Source organism: Haplochromis burtoni, unplaced genomic scaffold (genome assembly GCF_018398535.1).
Source record: "Haplochromis burtoni strain Fernald_Lab_line unplaced genomic scaffold, NCSU_Asbu1 Contig_277, whole genome shotgun sequence".
Classification (NCBI taxonomy): domain Eukaryota; kingdom Metazoa; phylum Chordata; class Actinopteri; order Cichliformes; family Cichlidae; genus Haplochromis; species Haplochromis burtoni.
Window position 1 is genome coordinate 372798 of NW_024582638.1, and position 11628 is coordinate 384425.

General features: G+C 39.6%; 1 protein-coding gene across 3 annotated transcripts in view; it reads left to right on the forward strand.

Annotated features, from left to right (window-relative positions):
• tbck (TBC1 domain containing kinase) overlaps nucleotides 1-11628 on the forward strand; it is a 63339-nt gene that overhangs the window by 28828 nt on the left and 22883 nt on the right. For all 3 annotated transcript variants that reach the window (XM_005940009.3, XM_005940010.3, XM_042227702.1), the window contains one exon: nucleotides 2846-3018. In XM_005940009.3, the coding sequence (XP_005940071.1) occupies nucleotides 2846-3018 (173 nt within the window). The remainder of the gene's footprint in view (nucleotides 1-2845; nucleotides 3019-11628) is intronic.

Here is an 11628-nt window from a genome sequence, read left to right on the forward strand (position 1 = left end):
ACACTGTTTTTTTCTATCCATGTATGCTTTATGGTAAATATTAAATGGCCTGTATTTGTATAGCGCTTTACTTGGTCCCTATTGGACCCCAAAGCGCTTTACACATTCAGTCAACCACCCATTCACACACACATTAACACAATGGAGATGGTGGCAAGCTATGTAGCCATAGCTGCCCTGGGGCGCACTGACAGAGGCGAAGCTGCCGGACATTGGCACCACCGGGCTCTCTGACCACCACCAGTGGTCAGAGGGCCCAAGGACACAACGGGGCTCGAACCGGCAACCTTCCGATTAGAAGGTTAGAAGACGAACTGCCAACTCTTGAGCCACGATCGCCCCACTGTATTCTGCAAACATTATGAATAAGTTTTGATGCAGGATTCACAGATACAGTCAACCAATATCTCAGTTTAAATTGTATACTGAGATATTGGTTACTGATATTAACGAACAAGTGAACATTTTGATGTGTTAGAAACAGGAGAAATGGGCAAGTACAAGGATTTGAGCGAGTTTTGCAAGGGCCTAATTGTGATGGCTAGTTGACTGGGTCAGCATCTATCAAAAGTGATCCGAGAAAGGAACAGTGGTGAACTAGCGACAGCGTCATTGGTGTCTATGAACGTGGAGAGCGAAGGCATCAAGTTGGACAGCTGTGTGTGTGCATTGCTTACTTGGGGACTACCTGGGATGCACTGGGATTCATCATTTCATCAATTTCATAGTGTGTTCGTTACAACATAATGGGTTGAAACAAATGCTCTATACTTATTTGAAATGACTGGTCTCTCATCTTCATGCTTGTAAGTTCCATCTTACATTAGCTATCGTCCAATTCCAAAAGGCCTTTGAGTTGCTCTTAACTAATCATGCTACTCTTCCATTTGTGGCAACAAGTCGCAGCCCACACTCAACACCTATACATAATTACGTAAATGTAATTTCATCTGACAAAAAAGAAAAATTGACTTCTTAACAAAATTGGCTGTGTGAAAATGCCCCAGCTGAGCCCAGGGCTTATTAAAGCAGCTATCAATCTCCTCTTCTTCATTTCTGCCTCTTTTAGTAGCAGGAGTGATTGCATGCAGCATTCATAGCTCTAGGGAGGGAAAATGCATTTCCCAGAACTGCCTGCAAGCCTGTCGGTGAGGAATCTCAGACCTCGAGCATTTTTTTTCTCACCAGAATGGACCTTGTAACTGAGTTTCTGAGGTGCTAGCCCAGGAGAGCTAACAACCCCCTAACCTTGACACTGTGGCGGGACAGATGAGGGGAAAAGATATATCTTGTATATAGTTTCACTTGAGCCTTGGCCAGGTGCAGGTCATAGCAAGGAGTGCTCATTAGCCAGTCTTGCTTATTAGCCACGGAAAAGAGGGGTGAAAAAGAGAGGCTGTCAGTGTAAGAGATTGCAAGGGAAAGAATTCCTAATTTATCCAAATCCTTGGCTAATCCAGTGACTCCCTGTTCCCTAATCCTCTCTATTCTCAACACAAGAAGCAGAAAGGGTTTATAATAGTACAGAGGCATCGGGAGGAAGAGTAGAAATTTTGCTAGACAAGAGCTCAGATGAGAAGCGGCTGCTAAACGATGGGCAGTTATTATCTGAAGGAGCCACTGGCGCTGCTGGATGACTACTTAAGACTATTAATGGCAGCAAAATGCCAAGGTCAAACTGCTCACTTCTTTGACCAAACCTCCCACACTCCATTTACATAATCTCCCAGGCTTTATATGTGAGTTGAGAGAAAGAACCACTTATTTTTTTTAAATAATTCATTCATATTCTTACAAAGGAGTTAAACAGTTTGCTTAAATAAGATGTTGGTGTTAACTTAGAATGCAGAAATTAGCAGTTCTTTGATTTGTTTTACATGTAATGCTTAACTTACTACTATTAATAAGGCAAGTACTACAAACATTCATGTTTTCTCAGGCTGAGTATAGTAAAGCTTTGGCATTTTATTTAGCAGTGATATTTTATATTCTAAATGGGGTTTTTTGCCAATTGCCCAGTTTAAGACCTGCAGAACTACACAGAATTTCCAATAGTGTCAAATATAGTGATTCTATAATAATAAGCTAAATAGAACTTAGAACCTTTTTATTGTCATTGTGCATTTGCCTTCACAGGGAAATTAGGTACCAAGACCACAAAAGTGTGAAGTACAGAAAACAATATACAAAGAAGAAAAACAATTTAAGTACAACAATAGAAGTACACTATATACACAGTGTATGAGTTACAGAAACATTCTTGGGGGGGGGGGGGTACAAGGGCAATAATATAATATAATAAATAGGGTGGAAGGGCTATGGCCATTAAGGATGGGGATGGTAATTGCACATCTGCTAGAATATTGCACAGAAACCAAAATATTGCACAGAAAAAGGAAGGACCAAAATATTTCACAGGGAATGGCAGCAACAGAGTCAATTGCAGCGACAGAATAAAGTCTGCTCACACTCTTAATTTGCATTAATGGTTCTGACAGGCGGTAGAAGCTGTTCTTTAGTTTATTGGTTTTGCACCTGATGGATCTGAACCTTTTTCCGAAGGGCAGGACAACATTAGAGTAAAATATGAATAATTTACTATGATACGTGTTATTTATGTTAGCCATGTGTCACGATGCTCTGTCCTAGAGCCTGACAGCAATTCTTTGGCTAGCTGGGTGAGCATAAAGAATATACAATTTTTCTTATACAAAATCCATCAGAAAATATATGTAGAGTACTCTGTTGTTCAAAAGTATATTACTCTTTGACTGGGAGGTCCTCATGCACTGACAAGTAACATTTTTTTTAATATTGTTTGTCTCCTGTTATTTGTGGTGTGCAGAAATTGACATTGAGCGCTGTGTCCGTGAGTCCATCAGCCTGTTCTGCTGGACCCCAAAGAGCGCAACATACCGACAACATGCTCAGCCTCCAAAGGTTGCGGGCGACAATGGCTTTGTGAAAACGTCAACATACTACTCGTCTGACTACCAGGACATGCCCAAAACAGACCTGGTGAGTTTTACTCTCATACACATAAATTGCAAGGGGGACAAAAGGTCTAAATTTAAAGTTGCCTAGCAATTGACTAACTTAAATGTTTTTAACCTTGACGTACCTACAATACCTTAAGGCAGAGCTTCCCAAAGCGTGGGGCCCGGCCCCTAGGGGGGGTGCAGAGCCATTGCAGGGGGGGTATGAAAAGGAAAACAAAAACAAAAACGCTTGGACACTGCTGCGGAGCGGCCACACAAACGCAAAGTAGGAGATGAAGCATTGCTGAATATGTTTCCAAACCAACTTCATTTTAAGCCAAAGACTAGAAAATCTGGTGAAGCATGTTTTCCCTTTGGTTTCACCTGCACAAGTGCTAAGGTAGGTTTCCCCTGCAGAATTGGTTTTCCCTTCGTCGGGAGCAGCGCTGGGCTGTTTAAATCACGGACAAACAGGATCCCACATTCTTGATTTTTAGTTCAGAAACACTTGTTGTAACGACTAACTACTCCTGACATTTTGGAAATGTTAGCTCTTTGTACAGTAAAGTTAGAGCGGGATCCAAATAACATCAGGCCGTTTCTGCCACGATTTGTTCCCCCGGTTCAAATCACGGACAAACAGTATCCTACAGTTGTTTTTGAACCCATTTTGCACAGAGAGGCATTTTTTTGAAAAATGTATTGATAGCAATGTTGAATATTATTACACAGGAAAAAAACAACTGCACATAAAATAATCACAACGTGATGCCTCTGCCTTTCTAAATAGAGGGACAGTAACTGCGTGTATATGTAAGCGTGTAAAACCTGCAGATAGTCAGATTAACAGTATTTTGTCTCTATCTGCCATTCTGCAATTCATCTCATGTAAACAATAACGTGGCGCACAGCGTGACGTGGAAAAAGGCACATACCTTTGACGTTGCATGACGAACTCTGTATTCCTCGTCCACACGTAAACGCAAAAAATCTCCGTTTTTGGTGATTCGAAACGCCGTTTACATGTGGACGAAACAGCTGCGTTTTCAAAAATACCCCTGTAGTTATGGAAGTAGCGCAAATTAGTTAGTAGGCCTAGTTTATTTTATTACTACCTCTAATTTATTGTTGATTACTTGTATTTGCTTAATTGTTTACTAAATGTTTGACGTGTGAAATAATCCGCAGTGGAGCAAAATATGGGTGTGTGTGGTTGGAGGATGTGTTCGTGCGGGCGTGCGCCCGGGGGCACAAACATTTTTCTTGTAAAACAAAGGGGGGCCTCGCAAAAAAGGGCATGTACTAATTAATTAAATTAATCGCATCCAACTGTGTCTGCTCATTTGCTGCCTTGTTAAGTTAATTTTGTAATAAAATACTAATAATACAGAAAATGTCTCATGGTAAAAATTATGTAAATGTAATTGTATAAGAAAATACACACTAACAATCTGCTTCAGTGATATATTGAGTAATATTATTTTTGTAGTAATAGGTCAAAATCAGTGTATGACTTGTACTTTTATCTGCAGTGTAATTAGACTGTGAGTTAGATTTTACTTGTGAAAAACTTTTCTATGTTTCTATGATTCTTGCTACTTCCACACTGCATGAGAAACTAAACTGACTCACTAACTCAACATCAGTTGTCTTAACTAATCAGGATGTGATAATAGAGAAGCAAAATGACTCCAGCTGACCTTTTAACAAGAGTTGGGGAAATTGTTCACCCCACACTCACGCACACTGGCATACTTTGTAGCCCATGTTGTGTTTAAGTTGCAGACCAGAGAACCATCCTTTTTTAATCATTACTGTCCACTCTGTGACATTAATGTAAAGGTTATCCTGTGAAATATAAAAAACCTTATAATAATGTTTAAATTTTTCTATTTCCCAGACTAAGATTAAATAATTGGTATATTTCTTTATTATTTTCAGCTGTTGTTTTATTTTCTTTATTTTGTTGTTTTTTCGTTTTGCTTTATTGTGAGACAATCATAGGATGCAGGTTTTCTTTATATTTTGCACATCATTTTAAGCAACTTGGTTCCCGACATGAACTTATCTTACCAGCACTGACAAATAGTAACATTTTGGCTACAGTGACTCAAACGGCAGTAGAGCAGTTTGACACTGAGCCTGAACCTCTCAGTCATGTCCATGCTTTTTTGCCTCTACACCTTGGACATGAAGTTGGAGCTCTTGCCTTTGGTTTGATTATTCATATCAACTGCAAGCCCCTCTGGAATTATTTTAAGATCAGAAAGAGTTCATGACAACCCAATCTTTGATATCCAGATTCTCCCAAAGTTATGAATACATTTTGATGCATGATTCACAACAGCTTATTTATAGGATTCCTTTTAAAATGTTGTTACAAACTGTCTTGCAGTATTCACTTATTGGGCAAAACATGACCATTGATGGGTGAAGTGAACAACACTGATTATCTCTGCATTATGGTACCTGTTTGTGAGTGGAATATATTAGGTAGTAGGTAAAGATTTTGTCAAAAATTGATGTGTTAGAAGCAGGAAAAAAGGCAAACGGAAGGATTTGACCAAACTGGAAAAGGGCCAAACTGGGATGGCTAGACTACTGGTGCATCTTCAAAACCGTGGCTGTTTTGGGGTCTTACCAGTTTGCAGTGGTCTATCAATAGTGTTCCAAGGAAGGAACAGTGGTGAAACCGCAATCTAGAATCTGAGAAATGTGCTGGACAAACAACTCTGATCCATGGAGGTCCCGACTCGCAAACACGACTTAAAAGTTCTGTTGCTAACATCTTAGTGCCAGATACCACTACACACCTTCAGGGGTCTAATGTAGTCCATTGCTCGATGAACCAAGGTTGTTTGGGAAGCAAAAGGGAGACCAACACAATATTAGGCTCAAACGAAACTCTTTCACTTTACCCAGGAGCATGTGCTATATGTTATTTTTCTTCTTGGATATAGGAAAACACAGGTATGGATAATTAACATGAAACATATGCACTTTAATATTTTATTACAGTTGTCTGATTGCTTGTTAATAGAAGTTTCTAATTAGTCAATCACATGACAGCAATAGTGCATTTAGACATGCAGACAAGGTCAACCTGCTGGAGTTCAAAATGAAGATCAGAATGGGGAAGAAAAGTGGCTTAAGTGATTTTAATCATGGCATAGTTGTTGAAGCCAGACAGGCTGTTCTGAGAAAGAGAAAATATCCAGCTAGCAGCAGTTCTCTGGCCAGAGGAAAATAGGCAGACTACTTCCAGCTGATAATGCAAATAAGCACTCCTTACAACCAGAAGATCATCTCTGAAAATACGACAAATCACATCAAACCTTGGAACAGATGGGTACAGTAGCAGAAGACCACATCGAGTGCAATTCCTGTCAGAACAGGAAGCTAAGGCTAAAATTCACACATGTTCACCAAAATAAATAAATAATAAATTAAAAAATTAACTCAGCGGATTAGGCAACATTTTGCCAATTTCTGCTGCCACATTAGGATAGTAGGGTCAGAATATGGTGTAAACATCATCCAAGGAGGGCTCCATCATGTTCTGAAGGCAAAAGAGAATCCAACTTGGTACTAGTACAGTGTTCCCAACAAAGTGGCCAGTGAGCGTATACCAGTCGTGTTCACCATAAAAAGTGTTGATGCTTTTCTGACGAGTGTTTATTGATGTGATCCTGTGTTTCACGTGGGTCTTTTGTCTTTGTTTAGTATTTGTGGAGCAATCCTGTTTGCCTTTCACACATGAATGCATCATGTCCAGAAAGCTCACAAACACTCTTGTCAGCCCTATCTGCTGTGTGCCCAAGTGATTGCTCTAATCTTTCTCATTCAGCCCAGGCTCATTTGTATGGGTGGTGGCATTGATCTGTGACCGCATCTACGCGTACCCCACCTCTTGCTCTGAAAACATTCAGGCGTGAGTGCATTGTGTTGAAATGTCACTCTCATAAATGAAGGGACTGCTAACACTTTGAGTACATGCCAAACCAAGTTTACAGTCTGAATGGAGGGAAATTCAAGCCCAAATCTCTTTTAATGTTCCAAATCCAAAGTAAAACTCTTAAAATGTAATAAAAATGATGCATGCAGTCAGTTTGGTGGTTTCCTGGTTGTAACCTGCAGTTCCAAATATGATTTTCTCTGTTGCCCTCTTTTTTTTTTTTTTAGTAAGAGAGCAGGAGGCTCTGTCAGCAGTTTCTCAGCCCTCATAGTGAACAGACATCCATCTCACTCGACAGCTGCTGTCCAGTCAGCTTGGTCTGAGTGACTGAATAGGGGAAAACAAGCTCTACTTCTCTTCTCACACAGTTTCCTGAGGTTACTTTCTAACTGGGCCACTGTTGACACATACTTTTCAACTTCTCAAGCTGAGGAAAATTATATTTCTATTGGTATTATTATTATTATTATTATTATTGGACTTATGCAAAAGTTTCATTAATACAGTGAATGTCACTGCAGACTCAGAACTTTGCTGTGCACTTAACAACTTTAAGGAAGTTTAGATTATGAAACAATTAGAAATGTGGATGTTGCAATCAGTTGTTGACAAATTATGTTATGTCTAAATTTTGACCTTCAGTGCTGCAGCATTAGCACATAAACTAAGTTGGTAGTTGTTAGGCAGGTGGTCATAATGCATTATGTCTGGTCGGGTCAGTTGTTAATGTGCACGTCTAGATGTGTCAGCACAAATAGCGCAATAGTAATGATGGCAACTGCTGTGTCGCCAAAATTCAAACAGGAATTACATGAGAAGCTGGAAAGTTTCCGTTTTAAAATCTTCTGAGTGTGTGTGTATGTGTGTGTCTGCTCTGTTGGGTATTTGTTGTCAGCGTTTTTCTCAGATCATGACCTCAATTATGCCTGTCTTTTCTTTGTCTGAGTGCAGACTTTGCAGATGAAATGAGATTCTCTTTTAGAAATTATGCTCAAACACCACAGACTGTCGGTTGATATGTGAGCATCCCAGCACAGTAATAATCATGTTCAGTCAAGGCACTCACTGACCTTGTCATCAAGCTTTCTCCAAGATGTACAACGCTGCTGTTCTGAAGTGAGTATATTAAGCGGCGGTGAGAGGGTGGGGTGGGCGTTGGCATTTCCTTGTTTGTTTTCTCCAGCCTTGTACCATAACTGTTAGAGGATAGATGAGCATGAAAATCCAGTGCTCAAGTTTTCCTGTGGCTCAGGTTTAGGCTCATCACTGCCAGGCCAGTGAAATGCCAAAGTGTCATTAAGCCATTCTTGGATGCCTCACATTGCTCACTGTGACATTTAACTCACAGTGTGGTTGTTCATCAGCCCAAACCAAAGATAGGCTCCATATTAATTTCTATTTCTGGCACTGTATTGTATGTCTGCATGTCTGGATATACAGCAGTATTGTCAGGCTAAGGTTTCATTCAGTCGCTTCCATTTTTTTTTTTTTTTTTTTGGGGGGGGGGAATGATTATCGAAGACCAAACCACATTTTCTAAAGTAAACTCCAACCCTCTCTGAAGAACAGAAAGTGTCTTGTTACGATACACAGCAATTTGGGCGCTCATTGTGACGTGCACAGGAGAGTTTAGCATTGTTGGGTTGTCATAGCTACAGGTCTGCAATCTTCTCTGAATTATAAAGCCTATGCTTAAAGGGCATTTTAATCCAGTGACTAATCTTTAAAAATCATTCCTTAAAAGCAGACTCTGTCCTTTCACTACTTTTTTTCCTGTACTTTTTGTTTATTATGTTTTTAGACAGTTTTGCTCTTTTGCAATCTTGCCTCGGTACACCAGGGCAGTGAATTTTCAGCTGTCAGCAAGACTTTCAGCTTGAATTTAAGGGGTTTAACAAATGATCTGGATTAACTGTTTAGGGATTACAGCCATTTTTGTGCATAGACCCCATTTAGGGGCAACCTGCATGTGGTGAATAAAGCCTTGATTGATTGATTGATTGATTGATTGATTGATTGATTGATTGTAGATGCTCAAATATTATTGGAAAGTTGACTGGCAAGCAGTTTAATGGTCATAGCAGGTGAGGCATCTTCCCTTAGCATTTCATTACAAATTAAGCAGATTAAAGATTGTTGATTCCACATGCTGACCTTGCATTTGATTCCTTTTCACTGGAACTCATAATCTGAGATCCAAAGAGATGTTGATAAAAGTAAAGAAAACCATTATTAGGCTGAAAACCTCAAATAAACCTATCAGAGAGATAGCAAAAACTTTAAGAGTGATCAAATGAAAAATGTGGACCATTATTAAAAAGAATGAATACACTAGAGAGAGACATCAAAACCACTGAAAGACCACAAAAGATCACTAAAGTGCATGATGGCAGAATTATTTCCATGATTAAGAATAACAACTTCACAACATCTGAGTTAAGAAAACAGTTGAGGAGTTAAACATAACATTAACATCTGCACTCTATATTGTCCCGTCTTCCTTCTCTCCCCCGAACCAGTTACATCAGATGGCCCCGCCCCTCCCTGAGCCTGGTTCTGTCGGAGGTTTCTTCCTGTTAAAAGGGAGTTTTTCCTTCCCACTGTCGCCAAGGTGCTTGCTCATAGGGGGTCATATGATTGTTGGGTTTTTGTCTATATGTACTATTGTAGGGTCCACCTTACAATATGTGATTTGGCGCTGTATAAAATTTGATTGAATATACAGAGGGTTGACCACAAGTTGCAAACCACTGGTTACACTCAAGAATAAGAAGGTCAGATTAAACTTTGCTGAACAAAATAGCCTGAAAAGAAAAAAATATTTTAACAGATGAAACCAAGATCAGCATCAGCAGAATGATAGGAAAAGTATGAAGGAGAAAAACAAATGAAGAAATGTGGTGTACCACATTATCTGTCAGACATGGAGTAGGCAGTATTAAGGGATGGTTTATAAATGTATAAATCAGGATAAATTCTGAAGCTGTATTGCTCAGATTTGGACAAATGCTACACCAAAAGAATACTGCAGAGGAAACTACAAAAGAAACTTTCTCAAAGCAAAGAAATCCCCAAGTCAGTCATCTGATCTCAGCCTAGCAGAGCATCCTTTTCAGTTACTGAGAAACTGAAGGCAGCCACAGTAAAGACCTAGCAGAGAATCTCAAGGGAGGAAACACAGAAGCATGGAGATTGTAGCCTGAAAAGGATTTCTGTCTAAATAATAAAAAAATGTAATACTTAAAATAATATTACTTTGTCCAATTATAGTTCTGACTGTAATTCATAAACCGTTAAAATCCTCAAAAGTATCCACTTGAATCACATCTTGATTGTTTGATTTAAAATCCTCTGTGGTGGTGTACAGAGGGAATGCTACAAAAGTGTTTCATTATCCAAAAACGTAGGCAGTGTAGTTACTGTCTGCATTGGAAAAGAAGTAAACTGACTGTGTGTGTGTGTGTGTGTGTGTGTGTGTGTGTGTGTGTGTGTGTGTGTGTGTGTGTGTGTGTGTGTGTGTGTGTGTGTGAACATATGTGCATCTACTGCACTTTGTTAATGATATATGCATGACCATTGCACCTGATTTCCTGCAGGACCTGCTTATACAGTGTCATCAGATTTTGACCTAAGAAGTATAGACAAACACAGTCGGCTTAAGCTCCTTATTAAGCATACCTATCAAACATTCACAGTGCTTGTGAGGAGTATAGTTGATGACTTGCAACTGAAACTGGCCAGGCAGCAGTAGCCTCAAACAGGCAAAAGCAGATCAGACATGTCCAACATTCAGGGGGAATTTTGGACCACTTTTCCTTGCCAAACTGCCTCAGCTCAGCCACACTCTCTGGTGTGAATGGCTGACTTAAGGTCATTCCACAAAATCTCCAAAAGGCACAGTTAATTCCCTCCTGCCGTCTATTGGCAACCCCTCCATAACCAGAGGTAGCAAAAACAACCCAAAGTCCTTTCTCCCTTACCTCTGGGATGATGTTATCATTTTGGTATACATTGGCACGTTTACACCATTTATGTGGTGCTGTGTTTTCAACTTTCAACCTTATCTACAAAATATTTTCTCAGTCCTGCTGTGTGTGAGCTGCCAAGGTGCTCTTTGGTGACCTTAGGCATGCAGTGTTGTTTGTTTTTAGTGTGCCAGTCTTTCTAAAGTCATGGGCAACATGCCAGTTCAATAACTTTATGAACAGAGATTTTAACCAGCTTCAAAGATTCATTTTAGCCTTTAGCTGTTACTCTCTGGTTTTGTTTTGTTCTGATTTTTGTTGGGGTTTTTTTGTTTTTGTTTCTCGCATTTTCATTTTTCTTCCTTTCCCCCTCTGATTTAGCATTCTGCCAGTGGCTTTGGGTCACCTTAGCTGGGCATTGGCTGCCTGGCACAGCACTCAATCATTTCCATTAGGAGAATTTGTTAAACTCTACACTGACAAATACCTGACCTCTTTGAGGTGACTGTCTAAGAAATTTCCAGCTTTATGCAAATCAACAGTTTTTTGTCCTGAGATCTGATTTACATGAGCAGACGCTTCTTGTGAATAGCAAAATGCACATACTTTTTGCAGCCTACACTATGAATATTGCACTGATTGATACACTATGATAAAGAACAACACTATATTTTGTGAGTCATTAGTTCATATGCATTGCGTATATATATGTATGTATATATATATATGT